Below are 19063 nucleotides of genomic sequence, written 5' to 3'. Positions count from 1 at the left end.
TTTTACTTAAGTAGGATTTTAAATGCAGGGACTTTAACTGTAGCAGAGTCACTTTACACACACACAGGCCACAGTCACTTTTGGGCACATTACATAGATTTATATTCATTTTCTGGAGACTCACCCTAACCATCACCACTACTTGCCTACCCCTCACAATAATCTAACCCTAACTTTACCCAAAAATCAGCCTTTTCTCATTTGGTAACAAAGCTTTTGTCCCCAATCAACTGGTCCTAAGTCTGAAATGTATATAATATTTATCCTTATGAAGGTAAGAGAACAGGTGACATCATTGTAGAGATTTACAGTGCTGTGAAATTCCATTCACCTTTGTATTGTGAAATCTTTAAATACCATCAACAATGAAACTCTCTGCATGCCATGGCCAGATACCATTAATAGGTGACGTACACTGCATCATTGACACAGAACGCCTGTTTTTTTTTTAACACATTCTTTTTAGGTATGAAAATCACAAAGACTGGATATACAACAAATAATAAAAATGTGTCCATATACTAGAAAGAACACATATCCCTTAAAATATACCTATTTCTAATTATGGCCTTTGAAACTAAGATATTCCTAACTGATTTGTTTTTGCCTTTTCAATTCAATTAGGCATTTAAGAGATCTTGGCCACCATACTTGGTGAGAGTGCATTTTATGAAAAGTGTGGTGTGATTTCTGGGAAGGAGAGTAATCATTTCAAAAGCTGCAAAAGAAGGAGTAGCAGACAGACCAGGAAGAGAATGAGTGTTCAGTTTTTTTTGAAAGAAAGTAAAAGAAGAAGGGAGGAAAGAAATTTGACACATCTGTTATAAAAACGCTGTAATGAGCTTGAGTGAAGCTGACTAAAGAGAGATGAGGTGTCATTTAAACAACTGATACTTTAGCTGTGTGGGCTGCAGCACAAGGATTATTAATACCACTTTTAGAAGAAAAAAGCACTGGTGTAATTAATAATATTCATAGTTGCTGCTTTCCATTGAGGTGTACAAAGCCCCAGGGCCCTTTGTGTATGCATATGAGTCACTGATGGCTGAAAGAGGGCCATCATCAATGTTGTGGGGTCGTGTTCACTTTGTTTATTGAGAAGAGTCCACTTGATAGAACCACTGATGTGGTTCATCATTTTATGAGTGGAAATGGAGATTGAGCTTAGTTTACATGACATACCCTTTTAAAAAACTGTTGAAACCCATGCAACCCACTTTGATTTTTCTGTGTTATTGTCCCCCTAGTTTTGCTTATCTTGGTAAATATTCAGCTGATTTGTACTTTCACTAGTTAACTCATTTCTGTTACTGTTGTTGCATTAACTTTCTGAATTGGTTTGGGTTAGGCTGTCCACAGTTAATGGAAGTTCTGCAATGTCCTAATAAGGATACCTGTGCAAAATGCAGAAACTACCAAATCATTAGCTATTAACAACAGTGTTCTGATGACTTGAACCAGTGCCAATCATACAGTGTACTTAACCTGCATGTTGAAAATATATCCTCACAAGCTCCATTTGAAGGCAGCATGATTTCCACCTGTGCTTTCCCTTTCTTTCATGTCTGAAATAGGCAGGACAGGTGGTGCCCATGGCTGGTGCCCCAGACATGAACTCTGTCACTCTCTGAGAAATATAAGAATAGCCTTGTTCCTCTGAGATGAGAAATGAGCTTCCAGAGTTCAAATAAAATGAACTCCTTGAAGACAGGTTGAACTTTAAAATAATCTTGAACAGTTGAAATTCTTTCTAATCTTGTTATTTCTAACTTGTTCTAAATGAGCTAAAATGTCTTTGTCTTTGTCATTGTTTGGATGAAATTAGGCCAAAGGAATTTAGACCTTTGGGTACAATTTCTAGTAGTGTTACTAACACCTTCCTCAAGAAACAGACAAAGATTGACACAAAAGCAAGGCTACAACAACAATAGCCTATACCAAAAAGTGCATTTGTGCAGTGTACATATAAATAAAAATAAATATACTTTATACAAAATTAATGTTTCTCATGTCTTTAAATTCCATGAGTTAATATATTGAGTCACAATCAGCCAAACTAAATCACAAGCACAATCATCTTTACCGACCAAGTATGTCACCATATAAGGAATATGATTCCAGTTTAGTGGCTCTCAATATACAGTCTTCAGAAATATACACAAGTATAGACTATATACAGGTGAAACCGTGTCTGTGATTTATAAACAAGACACAAATTGTGCAAAGAAGTAAAGAGTGCAAGAAGTGAAGAAATAAATATCAAATTATAAAAGAAAGTAACATTAATTTATATACATGTAGTTTTCTACACAGTAGTGAGTAAATTGTATTGCACATTTGAATTTTGGCTAAAATAAGTACAGTGGGGATTATAGTGATACAGGGTTATTCAGTGAATGAGTTATCTGAATATAAACATGCACATTGTACCATAATAATATATAGAGATCTTATCAATTAATCCCACAGATGACCCAAGTGGTGGCAAAAATATGGAATAAATAAATAAATGAATAAATAAATAAAAACACAGCTTTGGTCAAAACACTAGAAACTGAGACATAGATTGACAAAAAATGTGTACTGGCTGGTGTGTATCAGCTCATATTTGTTAAGATAAAGCTCATTTATACACACAAGTTAGTGAGAGTTTCTGATTTAGATGCATGAATGTGATATTTATCCATAATTATGATATGGAGAATGGCTTGAATATGGGTGAGTGTCCGCCCCAGCTCTGTAGGGGGCAGAGTGATGAATCCTCTGCAGCATGGCCTCTGTGCGGCTCATCCTGTCACACGCTATTTACTGAGCATGCGCACGTGAATCTTCCTTTTTCCAGTGCAGCGGAGTCAACCGCCGGTCTTTGGCTCCGGGCTCCTTCATAAGGAGACGAAAAGACTGCAAAATGGTTTGTAATCCGTCCCAATATGTGTCTACATTCACACCTAACACATCCAGCGTGTGCTCTGTGGTGTCAGATGTGTGAAAGCATGTCGCTGATGTTGAGATGAACATAGATTCTGTCCCGCTAGTGCTAACTCAGGGGCTGCTTAAACGTGGCCTAATGGCTACCTCAACAAACTCACTGCTTCCTGTCACCTGTGAACTACCTCACTGTGATATGTTCACCACTTTGTGACCACTAGGTTGTAACTTTCACAACCCCTGAATTTCCTTTTATTAAAGTATACTATTAGCCAGTGTGCTGGTTGTTAACTCTTCGTTCATTTCCAATAGCTCAGCTAGCTAATGTTAGCCTGGTGTAGCCGGTTACACTGACAGTTCAGCTAACTAGTACTCAATTAACACAACTACGCAGGAAAGTAGCGTTAGGTTGCTCTTGTTCCATTGGATGTTGATTGCTAATGCGGAGTGCTTTCATGTCCTTTCCACAGGGTTTTGTTAAAGTGGTAAAGAATAAGGCCTACTTCAAGAGGTACCAGGTCAAATTCAGGAGGAGGAGAGGTAAGTTCTCTGACAGTGTTTTATTCATGTTAAGTTGTTAGGGTACACAGTTATTTTGTGACTTATTTGAGATGTGCCTTCCTTCCAGAGGGAAAGACTGACTTCTTCGCTCGCAAGCGCCTGGTCGTCCAAGATAAGAACAAGTACAACACACCTAAGTACAGGATGATTGTCCGTTTCTCTAACAGGGACATCGTCTGTCAGGTGAGCATGCATGGAGAACACCCAGTTTTTCTCCAGAGACATTACTCACTCATTTAGAAAGTGCAACATCTGATATTTTTGAGTGATGTTTCATTCATTCCGTAGATCAATTGTTGTGGATGAGTACTGTGTGCGTTTTTCTGTATATAAGCAATTTTTATTGCGCTGCTGTGACAAGGGAATTTCCACATGTGGGATTAACAAAGTCTCTTATATGTATCTGATCTTTGTGTTGTCTTGATTTGCACATGTAAACAGGGTCATGACTGTTAATTTACCATTATCCACCATTATTTTACAGATCGCCTATGCCAAGATTGAGGGTGACATGATCGTGTGCGCGGCCTACTCACACGAGCTGCCAAAATACGGAATCTCTGTGGGTCTGACAAACTACGCAGCAGCCTACTGCACTGGGCTGCTGGTGGCCCGTAGAGTAAGTATACTGGTCCCTTTTGAACCCCCAGTTTTCAGTGTTGGACAGCCAGGTAGTAAATGTTGAGTGCATGACAGCTTAATTTGGTTTTCAAAATGAGTCATAATTGTAAATTGATTGGTTTTGGTGAAAGAAAATACATTTAGAAGAAATTATTTGCTCAGCATTAGTTGCATTGGTGGAATTCATAGTATGAATTTTAGGGTACCAAAACTGTCAATGAAATATTGACCCTAGTGCAAATGATCTTATTGGCTGTCAAAGTAAATTTTGTGTAAAAGAGGTGGTGACTGAAGAATGTTGTAAGTCTAAGTAAATGTTATGTTCTGTCCTTTCAGCTCCTCAACAAGTTCGGCCTGGATAAGGTGTACGATGGCCAGGTGGAGGTGACCGGTGATGAGTTCAACGTGGAGAGCATTGATGGTCAGCCAGGAGCGTTCACCTGCTACCTGGATGCTGGGCTGGCCAGAACCACTACAGGCAACAAGGTGTTTGGTGCTCTGAAGGGGGCTGTGGATGGCGGTCTGTCCATCCCTCACAGGTAACCCACCAGAGTCTTCCCTACATGTGTCTCATACCATTTGTGCGCTTTAATCGAAAAAACCGTCAAATTTTATACCCAGATAAAGTAAAAAGATGAAGAGTAACTGGCCGGAAACAATATGCTTACCTCCAAATTTGATACTATCATGATACCTGGGTGTTGATCTGATTCAGAATTAATTCTCTTGCCAAACCATTCACCTTATTCCACTGAAATACAACACATAACTGGCAATATAGATTTGAGGTGAAACATTGAGCACAGTTGTTTTCTTCACCTCCAGAGTTGGTTTGAGTTAAATGCTTCTGTGTGTGTTGGTCGGCCGGTCTTGTTAGATACTGCTGGAGTTTGCTGCTCTGCTAACATTATCCTCTGAGTCACAGTGTAGTAAGTTCACAGTACACCAAGTTCATCTCAAATGGGTCATTATTTTGTCATTAAGTCAAAAACTCATTTGCAACCTCTGCCGTTTTTAAAGATGAACTACACACTAACTCTTGCATGTGCACTCTGTAGACTATCCAAGCACTGCGCTGCCCTTTTCATTCCATCAACAACATATGCCATCAGTTTTAACAAAGGCAGTAATACAAAGTAGCCAGTAAATACAAAGGCGGGGTAAAACCCTGTCGTTCTCTCTTTGGGGGGGGGGGTCCCTCTTTTGTCCATAACATGTTTAGATTTGGCAGTGCTGTGCATGGTGCTGCATCTCTTATGAAGAAAAGTGGTTTCATTCTAAAATTTGCATGATGGGAATAATCCTTTCATGACATACCTAGGATGAAATGTTGAATCGTTGCCAGATTCTCAGCTGTAAAAGCTACACAAATGTTTTATAATGTATCCATGTGCTTTCTTGGTGCTCTGTTCTTCCAGTATGATATTACACCATCTTTTTTTCTTACTAGACATTTTGACATGTCACAGTATGCAAACACAGGTGTACCTAATACATCAATGATGGCTCAATTCCATTTAGCTGCCTCAGTTTCTGGGTCCTGGTGCTGTGCCTGCTGGCTCTCTGTCACACTGTCATGGTTTAGTGGGACGTTTGAATAGAACAAAGCTATGGTCAATGTTAGTAACACCTGTGCCTTTCCTACCATGACCAGTGAATGTTTCTGAAGGCACCCTGTCCTAATTGAACCCGATATGAAATAGTACCACTGTAGTGTGGAGAATGCAACTCAAGAATGAAAGTTAAACTGTAGTGAGTTTATCATCTCTAAACTGATGTAGATGTATTTTAAGGTGTGTGCTCACGCTGCTCCTTCAGATATCTATCAATGGTTTAATATCTATTCTATGGTTAGCTGCTTTTATTTGTTTTAGTGTGTTGTGTTTTGTGTGGAATATCAAAATCGTAGCTTTCTACCAACTCTCTCTCAGCCTGGATTGACTGCAAGTTGCCCACCTTGTCTGATGTGGATGTTTACAATCTGTAAAGCTCTGGTAGTTGTGGTTTAGCAGTTGTATGAATCTCCACTGCAGGCTGGAGTCTAACAGTAACTGCAGGCTGGAGTCTAACAGTAACTGCAGGCTGGAGTCTAACAGTAACTGCAGGCTGGAGTCTAACAGTAACTGCAGGCTGGAGTCTAACAGTAACTGCAGGCTGGAGTCTAACAGTAACTGCAGGCTGGAGTCTAACAGTAACTGCAGGCTGGAGTCTAACAGTAACAGATTAAACTCTGACAGCAGGCTCAAATGTGTCCAACTCAAGTTTGGTGCTTGTTCAGTAGTTTTCCTGCATCTTCCTAATGTAAGGGCAGTAATACTAGAACATAGTATGAACTGCACGAGTGCAAGTTTGCCATCACGTGTTGAATTGGTCATCAACTTGTCGGCATCCTGTCAGTTGTGTGTTTTCAACAGTGGCAATAAGGGGACAATTTTTTTTTTTTTTTTTTTTTTTTTTTTTTTTTTTTTTTTTTTAACCACACAGCATTCATATTTGTTTTTGCTATTGGTGCCTTTTTAAGTGCAGTTCACAGGAAATGGAATGTGTGGAGTACTCTGATTTACCTTTGGCTGGTACTGTATATAGTGGCAGTACTACATTAAAACATTCAAACAATAGTCAGTGCATGCTATAAAACGTTACGTAAGAATACTAAAATATGGTTTCTACACAGTCCTGTTTCTGAATACCTCAAAGGGAACTTAATGTAAATTGTTGGTTCCAAAAGATCAACTGAGGTTTCAGTTGAAGTTCACTTTTCTTCTACCTAGCCTTAAAATGCAATATATAGCTGGATAAAACATGTTTTTCAGTTGTGGTGTAATGGATCTCATATGCTTTGTCATTTTTCATTTCCTTTGTTTCTTTTCTTTTGATTAAAAAACAAACATATTTAGATAGTTACGAGTTTAGAAGAACAAATGAATACAGCTAAGATACACTATTTTCAGTTGCAGGTGTAAATGAGACCCCATGTGCAGCTTCATGTTAAGCAGTTTTAACGGGACATAAGTGAGGAAAGATTAATTGCACATGTCAAAGTGTGGTGCTGTGTTCATTATCCCCTCAATTAATTATGCTCTGACAAGACATCTGGAGGTTATGCGAGGTGATTTTTGAATATTACGATGCACTGAACTGGAAGATTTACCTATGTATGCTTTGTTTCTTCTTTTTTTTTTAGCACCAAGCGTTTCCCTGGGTATGACACAGAGAGCAAGGAGTTCAACGCTGAGGTCCACCGCAAGCACATCATGGGCATCAACGTGTCCGAGTACATGAGCTACCTGATGGAGGAGGACGAGGACGCTTACAAGAAGCAGTTCTCCCGCTTCATCAAGAACGGAGTCACCCCTGATATGGCAAGTGTTCTTCACACATGTGTATCCTGCCCTTCCAACATGTAAAAAACAGTCAGGTGGTAGATGGCATTCTTGAGATGGCTATAGCTAATAAAGGACCCTCAGAAAGCTTTAGTGGAACTATTGGTTCATCAGCTAAAGAGGTTTTAATTATCAAGGGAGATTACTTTGTGTCATTAGTGGCAGATTTCACGCATTGACATTAGTTTCAGGGTCATGCTGCAGTCACACCATCGCCCTCGAAGAAAAAGAAAACCACAAAATTAGAGTTTGGTGCGGTTGTCTGTGTAAAATATGCATTGTCTACAATTTCAAATGCATCCTGGCCTCCACAACCAGCTTGAAAACAGCCATAGATCTGTTGTCCATTAATTAATACTTCATGTGAGGTTTGTCTCTTCAAATACAGATTGAGACGTTATCATTGTCTCATGCAGATGACGAAGTGTTTCATCAGATTAAAGACGTTGAAAAATCCAGCACAGATCACCAGGCCTTGTTTAAAAAAAAACAAATTTTTCCAAACTGTGTGCCAGTCAGATTGGCTTTTTGTGTGTATTGGGATTTGGGCCACAAGCCACACCAGCTGTTAACTGTGGAAAAGAGAAGGTTTGGCCATCAAATAGGCAGAGGAAAAATATGGCTCCTCTGACTAATGTGGGGAAACAGCATCCCAGATTGTTTGTTAAATCATGCACAGTGAGATACAGGCTCGTAAAAAATGATGTGGTCTGGGGAGGGAAATGACACGCCTGAGAACACGGAAGCTAATCTTAAAGCTATAAGACCAAAGCCTGGAACAACGAAAACTCATTCATCTAAATTTATCTGCATCTTTCTTGCAGATTGAGGCAATGTACAAAAAGGCTCATGCTTCCATTCGTGAGAACCCAGTCCATGAAAAGAAGCCTCCCAAAGAAGTGAAGAAGAAGAGGTAAGATGATAAAATACTAATGTTTATATACAGAGATAGCAGGTTATATTCACCTGCTAGTGTGACTTGTACACCCATAAATCTATTGTGCAAATACAGCTTGAAATCAGAGTTGAGCCTAATGACACACCTGTTTTATTATAAAAGGACATATGCTAATCGTGCTTGTTTTTGTGACCTAGGTGGAACCGTGCCAAGCTCTCTCTGGCCCAGAGGAAAGACCGCGTCGCCCAGAAGAAGGCCAGCTTCCTCCGGGCTCAGGAACAGGAGGATGCAGATTAAGGCATTGGTCCAAATTTGTTCTAATAAATATCGTAAAAAGAGTCAAATCTCATGTGTGCTTTTTATACTTCATGTATTGTTAACAATGTCGGGGGGGCCTCACCCTTAAGTTGACATTTATCGGGTAGTTGTTCCTGGAAATTGGTGTACAGTTGTCAATGTGCCAGAAACATCCACATTGTACATTGTCTAGTCAAACACTAATATCTGGGCAAATTGACAAACCTCCCACCCATAAAAAGTGAGTCGTGTGTTAAGTGATGAGTAAAGGAAGTCTGGAAAGTTGATATAAAGTCAATGCACACACACACAATGTAATATGATTGCAAGTGTCAGCAGGGACTCACTGTTCAGACTTATCTAGTCGAGTCAAATTTATTAACCATTGATGGGGTTTAAAAAATTGTCACTTGACTCAAATACATTAAGAAACACATGATTTAAACTGAAAGTGACATTCTTTGCTTCAGGATAAAATACAGATGCATGTTAAATAGAATATCTTATCTACATAATTTTCTGTTCCATGCCAAAATGAGTCCATTATTTTACTGGAACTAAAAGGTGATGGATATTGGTCTTTGTACTTCAGTGCAGTGCGTGTCAGTTAGGAGTCTTTAGTGTGAGAAATTTTCTTCCATAACAAAGTCTTGAGATTATTCAGAATCAGCGAGTGCTCGATTTCCATCTGTTCTGCTGCACCTTTCAGTGCCACGCAGGCGTACAGCTGCTTCTCCAGCTCCTCGCTCACATCAGACGGTGCCCCCCTCAGAATATAGTCCTTGAGTGTGTCACAGGCTCTGGCTAAGTTTGGCCTGGTGACCTCGGGCGTGCAGTGGTGCTTGGTGAGGTCACAGGAAGTGAGGCAGTCAGCCCCGTAGAGACAGTCCTCGTCCACGTCGCAACGCTGCTGCCTTATGCCTTCTTGGAATATTGCTTCTGGAACAATGTACCGTGCGTCCATCACCTTAAAATCGTGACGGTCGTTGTAGCCGAAGCTGGTTGCTCTCACGTCGCACATGAGGAAGCTCCCGAAGGTGCCGTGGAAAACGTCCTCGACCAGTTCCAGCAGGCCGATGGAGATCTTGGCCTTGTGTGGCCACGAGGGGGTGAACCACTGGTCCATGCTTCGTCGCAGACCCGCAGGAATCCACACCTCGATGATCCAGGGTAGACTGATGCCGTACAGGGGAGAGTGAGGCACCTTCTCCATCACATACAGGTCTCCACAGAAGCCCAGTAACTTTGGCGTGTGCTCTCTGTCTTGTAGCACTAATGCCAGCAGGAACTCATTGAGCTGCAGCAGAGCCCACGTGGAGCGAGCCTCGGGCAACGTGATATGACCGTCCTTGTTGGCATCTGCTATAGACAATACTTGAGTTGCCAGGTCTGCGAGGTTAGCCTGATCCCCCACTTTGGCCTGGAAAGAAGGGAAAATGTTAGACCTCCTACAGTATTTTATTACCTCTTATGTTTTTACACTTGACATTGTGATGCTAGAAGATAAGAAAAACTTCAATTGCACTTTTTCCTCAGTTAACGAGGACTTCCTGACCTTAAGGTAGTTGAAGATCATTTCTCTGAACTTCTCCACAGAAGTCCCCTTGATAGGCTTGTTGAAGGCCACAGCCTCCTTTCTGGGCTCCATCTCAGTTCCTAAATCATAATGAGGAGCCTCCTCCATCTGGCATTTAATGACGCCCTCCAGGTCTCCCCAGCTACCTGAGTACACCTAAAATAATCAAAGGAAGGTATGAGACAAAGCTGGATAATTATCAATCTGGATGTCACGTTTAAAAATAATACTGACCTGGCTGTTGGGCTTGGTGGTGAAGCACTTTCCCAGGTACAGCGTGTGTTTCTCACACAGGCTGCTGCATGCTGAGCCGTCAATGACTCCTCTTCTATATTTGTCACACTAAACACAATGGGGATATTGGGTGAGCTGCACAAGGTGTATGAGTTGGGCTATAAACTTGTAAAGAACACTTTTTATTGCAAAATCTGGATGGATGGATGGATGGATGGATAAAGGAGATAATATACTCACTATTGAATTTTTGCACTCGTGCCCACGACACAGCTCTGTGTAGGAGGAGTACTCCACGTACACTATCCAGCTCCCCACGAACACTGCCAGCCAGGAGAAGAACAGGTACTTCATATGCAGGTAAGAGAATCTGGTCTGTGGGGAGACACATTTTAACGATTTATATCACTGCCGGCAAAGAATGACAGAAATAGTGTTAAATTCAATAAGCCCATAACTCAAACTCTGATTCAGTGATGTCCTATCTTCTCTAAACAGAAAAGTGCATTGGCTTCTTGTTCATTAAATTATCTGCAGTGCAGTGTGCTATCCGTGGATGTTTCTGGCACAATATAATGGGCTGGGTGATCCGAGGCCAGCCTGATAAGAAGTGTTCTACAGATGACAAACATCATGATGGAGATTAATTAGAGGATGCGAGTCATGTTTGTTGCCCGAGGCCCGTTCATCAGTCGCTTCTTTCATGTGAAAAGCACACAGTGAGCCCTAAACATAAACACTTCTTATTTAGTTGTTTTAATGTCTAGCAATGCAGTGACCTTTGCATTAACCTGCATGTTCATCGAAGCAATGTTAAGTCTGAGGATAAATGCACAATACACAACAGGGAAAAAAGTTCCAAACTAACATTTTTGCTCAGCATTAAAGGGTCATGCCACTGATTTTATAAAGCCTGAGAAAATTACATCAGTTGAATAATATCAGTTTGGGCTTGAAATGTAGAATATCTGACCAGGAAGCCTGCACAAGATGAGGAGTTTGACAGAAACGAATATTTAGTTTATCAGGCAAGAAGATGAAAGAGTTGCATAATGTGAAATGTAGGATCCAGCGTTTTAGGAGCTTGACCCACTTACGGATATTAAAGTGAAGATATCTCTATTTGCTTGACTAAATTCTGTTCCCCACAAGTCCCCAAACTTATCACTGCAGTAGGCTAATCTTAAAATAATGTGATTTTTACACTAGACATACACATTTTTGTCAGGAAACATTGTCTCTGCACCATGTTTTGTAGTATTAATAAAATAATAAAGTAGTTAAGATGACAATAAATAGATACTTTGGACAATTTTATCCGTTAAAGCATAACCTAATGGGTGGGCTGTATTTAGGCATATTACTTTAAAGGAACATTCTTGATGTTTTTGTTTAGGTTTTTTTTGTTGTTGTTGTTGTTGTTGTTGGTCACTTAGGAACAGCGGAACACGCTTTCAATACATTTACACATCCAGCAGAGGCGAGTTGGCTTTTGAGCAAATATTTGACTGTTTAGCAGCTAAGCGCTTAGCTATCTCCAGCTAGCCGCTAAAATGTGTCTGATTTTGTGTGCCAAGTGTATGAAGAGAGTATGAAAGGGGGTTTAATTACTTTTCTTTACCGGAAAACAGCCGCTTCCTGTGTCTGAAAACAAGGCTGATTAAGGCAGTGAGAGTAACCATCAAAACAATCAAGTTTTACAGGCCGCGAAACCAAGACAATGAGTAGAAAGATACCAATATGCTAAAGAACCGAGGGAAACGGCAGAATTAGAAGATAATTCTCAGTAGATATGTTACTAAGAGCGACACTTTTCACAATACACACGCTCATTTGACACATTAATAATCTAAAAATATGAATTAGTAAAGATTTACAAACTGAAAGAATATCAGAAGATATAGCTTGAATGCTAACATTCAGCTCTGTTGTAGCTGTAGCTTTTGCAAAATCTGTATAAAAATATTACACAAGAGGATCGCGCTAAACCATTTCATGATTTTAAAATACAGTTTTATCTAAAGAACAGAATATTATTGGAAAAAGTAACACTCCTTATTGTTGAGCAAGTCATTTAACCCCTAGTTGATTCTATGGGTTAAATGAGGGTTCAGGAGTTGATCTCCTGTCATCTCAGTTCTATTAATGGAAAGCAGCACTAAATTGAAATAAATAAATAAAATGTGTTTTTTCAGATATCATAACCTCACAAAAGCCAATATGCCAAACTTTTTCACATTTACAATAAAGTCATTAGGCCTGTCAGTAAGGGAAACAGGCCTGTAAGTGGAATACAAATGAGAGACTCTCCGAACTGAGTTGTATCACAGAGTACATCATTAATGTAATTGCTTCTAAATAGGTGCTCTCTAATTAACAGTAAATGTTGTTTGTGGTCTGGCACAGCAACAGTGGAACATTTAGAGTGACTCCAGACTCATTACCTTGTCTTTTGATTTTCTTTCTAATTCCCCAACCGATAAATACAGACTGCTCAGATCCATAATGGCATTCCTCCAACTGGAGAACATTAGCGAGAAACTGACTTTTTAGCAGTCCCGCTTTCCTGTCTGATAATGATTCTTGCACTCAGTGCTTGACAGTGATGGACTCCCTTGCTTCCACCCTATGCCCCTTTCACTTCCAATTTTCTTTATTGGCATAAGTCTCTATCTCACTCCCCCTCCTTGTTCTTTTTTCCTTTATGTAACACTCTATCTCTATCTATCTGTGATGCTTTTGAGTAAAGTTCACGGTTTAACACAATACAGCGTGCCAGTCACTTTATACATGCTTTCATCGTAATTAAAAAAGCACAAATAGGTTTATTGTTTAACATTGAAATTGAACATAGATTTTTATTTGTCATTAGTGTCTGTTGCCAAATGGATTTTCCATCTATTTTCTGCTTTTGACACCACAGATAATGCAGAAATCATTTCAGACAGCCTCTCTATATGCCACTCTCTAATCTCATTTGTCTCCATGCAATGACCTGTAATCTTATTTTAGACTATATGAGCATATTTCTCTGCCGTTACCAAAAGAGTCATAGCTGCCACTGAGGAAGCAATGAGCTATAAGATGCTTAAAAGCTCTGTAGAGTTCAGGGGAGTCAGGAGAAAATGCTCAGTGGGTTGGTCACTACCAGCTGACTCTTCATACACATTATCACTTGAATCATTATTAATATAGATATTGATTGAAGCAACTTTAAATTTGACTATTTCTAGGTAGTAGTGTTAAATGAAATGAAGTATAATAAAGGAATTATGCACTGACAGTATGGAGAGTACTTTGAAAAAGCATTTATGGAAAATAAAATGTGCAGAACTCACAAAAAATATGAGTAAACTGTTACTTAGGAAAGTTGCAGACCTCACAGATTTTAATGGTGTCTAGTCAAAACTTCTTAGATGGGTGAGGTTACATTTATGGACTCACAACCCAACAACAATGAAGGGTTCTCTAAAAATCCTGAGTACAGTCTTGATTGCCACTCACATCTTTGCTTACACCTCTTTTAATTAACATCACTTAATCTCAAAAAGATCAAACATGTTATATGTCTCCTTGATACTTCTTAATGTACAATTTAACAACTAATGACAAAATCAATAAATGTATATATGTATATTTTATGTAGCTATAAATCATCTTCCAATCCCCCAACAGAAATAGAAAATGATCTAGGCTATTTAACCCATGCATTTCAAATCCGATTTTTTCCCTACATCTTTACGCAGTGATTGGTTTACCCCCATCCTGACCATGCTGGCCCTCAGAAAATGTAACAGCAGTGACCACACAAGTGAGTTCTGCACGTACCTCCCATTGATTTTTCTGTAGGTGAAATGCATCAACAGCAGAAGCATTATGGAAATAACACTCCACGGAGAAACAAATGTATGGTTGGCCTTCTAATCGATAGCTTGTGGCTTTTCGTTTTTAGCTCCGGACGATGCATTTCTATCTCTGGGATTATGTATTGACCCTATGTGAGGGGAGAGAGTTACACAAACATGGCTAATGAGGCGATATTGATTGTGGCTGCTGTGACAGCTATTAATTAGAGACTGACTGGGAAACTGTGGCTGTACGCTGAGGTGGGCGGAAAGAATCCTGCCTGTCCTGTTCTGGTTGAACTCCTCGAAACCTGCCCACAGTCCTGTTAGAGAGCTGGAGTGTTCAAACCATATTAACCCTGAATGTACAGCTGAACTGATATTAAAAGCACATGAAGTATACAGGTCCAACGCAGCTCCCGAATAACGAACCACTGAGGCAGAGAAGAGATTAAAGCTGATTAAGAGCAGCACATTACTGTTCTGACACTTGGTTTTTGCAGCTTGTATGCCACTCATCCATTATAGATGATTATAAAGCTATCCCTCAGAGGTTGCCAGTTAATGGGCTCTGTTGGCTGCCGTGTAGAGCAGAGAAAGCCATGAAAACAGAGAAACATGAGACTAAAGAGGGCTGAGAGAGTGAACAATATCCCTGGCAGATATAAAAACACAAACAGCGATGCAGGTATAACGTTGATGGAAACGACCGCCTGAGAGTGAGGAACAAGCGGCAGCCTGGCATGACTCTCCGCTTGTCACACAACACAGACTGAAAGGAAAAAAAACGATGCCACACTGTCTGCACAGACACTACAAAGATCTGACTCATCACAGTCCAGACAGGAGGCAACCCCCCTCCCACCACCACCACCACCACCACTCTCTCACACACACACACACACATACATAGCATTTCCATGCTGACTAAATCCTGCGACACATACTTTATCAGCACTTTCTTTCCCATCTGTGGTGATACTGTAAATCTAACAGTCCAACACCAAGAGGAGGGTGTCAACACAAAAACAATGCACGCAATAACTGCAGACACATGTTATTCCTGCGGGGGCTGCAGCTTCCTGTTAGGGGAAACTCGCTCCCATATCTGAACCAACAAGTCAGAGCTATAGTGTGCAAAGAGATCTAAGTAGTATAAATGCAGTCAGAATCAACTCAACTATATATATTTATATAAAGCTGATTAAATTGATCAACAACTTACATACGCAAGTGTTCAATTATTAAATTAGGTTCTGCTCAAGCTGCAGTTACAAGGCTCTGTCACTCTACTGTCTATGTGATGAGGAAATTGCAAAAGTCACGCACATTTGGCCAACATGTCACGTCAAATGTCAACAACTGGACGTTTGTCCACTTTTTTATGACCAAATATGCTTACCATCATCATAAATCCTCAGCCAGCACATGATGCATCAGTCTTTGACAGCTGTCAGTCAGGTTTTGGAGACATTGTTTGTCCAAAAAGCTGATGACTCTTTATATAAAACACTACACATAGGTCATTTTGAATTAAAAATACAGATGCTAACAATATGACATTTCATTCATGATATGAATGCAGGGCTCCTGAGTAAAATAAAAAACTGCAACAATAGCATGAAGTAAGTCTGACAAAATAAGTAATGATGTTTTAATACTGTGGTAGTTGTGGAAATATCAAGTGAAATTTCCAGAAAGAGTAAAGTTCTTAATACAATATAGATCAGCCTCAGGAAATATTCAGCACCAGCTTGACTGACAGTACAGTACTTATTTGGCATTATATCCTGTCGCCCACCTTATACTTTTAAACTGAATGGAAGTGTTTGAAGCATCTCTGAAGAATGATATAAACACATTTCATCACTTGTTGAAAGAAGATCTGTACTATATTGTAAGGTATAACTATGAAAACTAAAACCGAATCCCAAAAATAAATACTTGGCTTATGTGCATTTCTCCATTTCTGTATTTTCTGTGGAAATAGCTTCTCTCCAAGGATCACTGAATGACACTTCTTAAGTTGTCACTGGAAGGCTGAGGTGGCCTAGAAAAACTGAGCGATGCAGTGGTTGTCCCTTGAGACTGGCTGTCTCTTCCTCTATTCGCTACACTTGACAGTTTTTCTGCGTGTAACATACAGGGGCACAGGCAGGAAGCAACGTGGTAGCTGATTTGAGACTATATTTGACCAAATTCAGTGAGGCAAATAGTAGACTGGCTTAAAAATAGATTGCTTTAGAGTATAAATGCAGTCAGAGTAGTCTGGTAGTGTAAGGGAGGCTTCTTTTTTTTTTTTACCACTCCATTCAGCCAGAAAATGTGTTCAGTTACAATTTCTATAAATGATCTGTTGTGGGTTTCTGAGACCTCCAGGTGTCCTTGGGGGGCTTCCCCTGAGCAGAGTTTTATTCTAATTATGAAAATTTGCCACTTCACCTCATTTCACTCACTGTTTCACAATGTTCAACAGCTTCCCAGATGAGGATCAACAAGGCATCACATCATACTTAATGCAGTATGGTTGGCATTAAACGTTTATTAATAATTTCTAAGTAGCCTAAGTGATGGCAAAGCAGTCTTCAACTCACACGCGCGCGCGCGCTCAATCTCGATAGGAAACAGTGTCACACAGACACTGTTAAATCAATATGCGTCTCTTGTTATATAACGCCATGATCAAACTTTTGCAGCCTAAGAAGCAGCCTCACTTGAATGTATGACGGTACCAGCTGCATGCATCATGGAAGTGGTTGCTACAGCAACGGGGATCAGGAGGGTGGTTGATTGCTGTCGAGCCGTCGAGCATCAAGTGACTTTATGATTCAGTCTGAAACGTATAGCCTCCGGTAACAGCCTCCATGCAAATGATCACCAATCCAAATGCAACACATGAAGGTCAAATGATTAAATAGTAGATAATAGTCCGTCGCATCGTCGCTTATATCTACCCGAAACACCCGAGTGTCAGCCTATAGCCCGCATACACAGTCACAGAGCCGGGGTGGATTCCCAATTGGACTTTCCAGTAGATCAGAGGGATTTCCCAGAAGCTTACCTGGATGTGGAGAGGCTTTCTGAAGAGCCCCCATGGAAACAGACCTCTTGCCATGGCAAATGCAGAACATCTCACAACAGCCGCTGAAATGAATAAAAAAAAATAAAAAAATTGGCGTACACTTCATACGGTGTCAGGCAACGCCTACTGGACTGACCCTGGCAAATTTCCAAATATTTAACATTATGAATTCAGTGAGCGGCGGGTGCGTGGATGTGCGCCTTGATGCAGCGCAGCGGCACACTGAGCTGAGCCGCAGAGAAGTGAAGCTCATACTGGCCATGATCACTTCTGGGGCGTTTTGACCAATTACAGGAGGAGGATGGGTGGCAGCCTGTTTAGAAGAGAGCGTACATGATGCCTTTATGGGTGCTAGGGTTTCATTAAAGGGAAGTACTTATATAGCAGCTGCAGCTTTTTTTTTTTTTTTTGCCTCTATTTTTGAGGATTTGCTGTACAGATTATTTTAGTTTAGGGGGCTGATTTCCCCATGTGCAGTTTTTTTAACACCATACTATGCAGACCTGCTTGCTACAAGGGAAACTATCAAATTATACATGTCAATTTTAATACAGCATGTAACATATCCAATTTCCCACTTTCGTTTAAGGACAGATATTACATATGTGAATGGAACACGTGTAAAACAGTATTTAATATGTGAGAAGTAGCCTATTGTACACAATATAGCACAGTGTTTTTAGTGACCTCTAATGCTAACTGGCCATATTCCTTGAATAAGTCCATAGGGAAATTTAAAGCTCCACTAAGCAATAAACCACAGCGATCAATCAGCTGATCAGTCCACTGTTTTAGTGTCTCTCAGCTCATTGTTTTGGTTTGATGGTCCTTAACTGGCTAAAAAACAGTCAGCAACTAGCTAGTTAACAGTGGAGCATTTAGTAACTAAAGAGATAGATATCTGTCAAAGTCAACTTTACTGTCAGTTCTGCCATATGTGGATCTATGCATATACTATACACAGCAACAAGGGTTTTCAGAATACTAGGATAAAACAAAAATACTAAAACAAGAACCATGCATTTAAATATTAAAGTTAATCTAAGCTGGGGGGATGGGGAGGGGAGACAATAACAAGGCGTAGATCAATAATGAAGAAAAAACCCCAGTAATGATAACATCTACAGTGCAAATAGGACAAATATAGCTAGTCCAAATAGAGCTGAAAGATGTGCAAGTAAATTCCATCCACAAGATGAGATATGCCATCCACAGGATGAGGATACCAGGATATTTCCCTCAGGACTTGGTAGAAATCAAGATAGAGCTGAAGGGAAAGCATATATTGGATTTACATTCATCAGGTGGAAACATGACTCCAAATGAATGATAATGTTGCTCCATGTCAGCTGGTCGTATAAATAAGCAATTATAAAACATTCATCATAGCAACATGGTGGTAATATGTCAAAATTGTGTTCCACTAATAGGCCAACAATACATAAAGTAATGAGAGCTCTGGATGTGATTAAGCCTGACTACATTTTCCATCAGTCATTTTCTCCAAGTGAATAAACAGTAAGCTGTAGATAAAGATGTCATTTAGCACAATATAGAGATGTAAGGCAGAGGTGGAGAGAAAATGTTGAACTGACCCACTTGCTAGCTTCCTGAGGTTATAAAGGGAACTTACAAATT

General features: G+C 40.0%; 2 protein-coding genes across 4 annotated transcripts; one reads left to right on the top strand and one right to left on the bottom strand.

The window, feature by feature from the left end:
• The first annotated feature begins 2798 nt into the window (after positions 1 to 2798).
• On the top strand, positions 2799 to 8729 carry LOC128361623 (60S ribosomal protein L5). The gene is made up of 8 exons (XM_053322144.1): positions 2799 to 2911; positions 3399 to 3468; positions 3557 to 3672; positions 3974 to 4108; positions 4447 to 4649; positions 7295 to 7472; positions 8318 to 8406; positions 8589 to 8729. Exons 1-8 carry the CDS (start codon positions 2909 to 2911, stop codon positions 8686 to 8688), a joined length of 894 nt encoding a protein of 297 aa, XP_053178119.1. The 5' UTR covers positions 2799 to 2908; the 3' UTR covers positions 8689 to 8729.
• Positions 8730 to 9295: 566 nt separating this feature from the next.
• LOC128361874 (divergent protein kinase domain 1A-like) lies at positions 9296 to 17458 on the bottom strand. Of its 3 annotated transcripts, XM_053322448.1 has the most exons (5): positions 17405 to 17458; positions 10739 to 10873; positions 10499 to 10606; positions 10244 to 10420; positions 9296 to 10108 (listed from the first exon to the last, which is right to left on the bottom strand). In XM_053322448.1, exons 1-5 carry the CDS (start codon positions 17456 to 17458, stop codon positions 9296 to 9298), a joined length of 1287 nt encoding a protein of 428 aa, XP_053178423.1. The 3 variants fall into 3 exon arrangements, with proteins under 3 accessions (XP_053178423.1, XP_053178424.1, XP_053178426.1); XM_053322449.1 differs by lacking the exon at positions 10739 to 10873; XM_053322451.1 differs by lacking the exons at positions 10244 to 10420; positions 17405 to 17458 and having other exon boundaries at positions 10739 to 10864.
• Between the last annotated feature and the right edge of the window lie 1605 nt (positions 17459 to 19063).

The sequence above is a fragment of the Scomber japonicus genome, chromosome 7, assembly GCF_027409825.1.
Source record: "Scomber japonicus isolate fScoJap1 chromosome 7, fScoJap1.pri, whole genome shotgun sequence".
In the NCBI taxonomy this organism is placed as follows: Eukaryota; Metazoa; Chordata; class Actinopteri; order Scombriformes; family Scombridae; genus Scomber; species Scomber japonicus.
Note: the sequence above shows the minus strand (reverse complement) of the source record. Positions and strands in the feature narration are given on the sequence as shown.

What these genes read in the sequence shown, in the direction of transcription:
- LOC128361623 (XM_053322144.1), top strand. An exon ending in ACAGGGACATCGTCTGTCAG is followed by an intron (nt 3,673 to 3,973) that starts GTGAGCATGCAT and finishes ATTATTTTACAG; the next exon opens with ATCGCCTATGCCAAGATTGA. An exon ending in ACGGAGTCACCCCTGATATG is followed by an intron (nt 7,473 to 8,317) that starts GCAAGTGTTCTT and finishes TCTTTCTTGCAG; the next exon opens with ATTGAGGCAATGTACAAAAA.
- LOC128361874 (XM_053322448.1), bottom strand. Translation starts at nt 17,458, where the DNA reads ATGGCAAGAGGTCTGTTTCCATGGGGGCTCTTCAGAAAGCCTCTCCAC. An exon ending in GAAAGCCTCTCCACATCCAG is followed by an intron (nt 10,874 to 17,404) that starts GTAAGCTTCTGG and finishes GTCTCCCCACAG; the next exon opens with ACCAGATTCTCTTACCTGCA. An exon ending in CCACCAAGCCCAACAGCCAG is followed by an intron (nt 10,421 to 10,498) that starts GTCAGTATTATT and finishes TGATTATTTTAG; the next exon opens with GTGTACTCAGGTAGCTGGGG.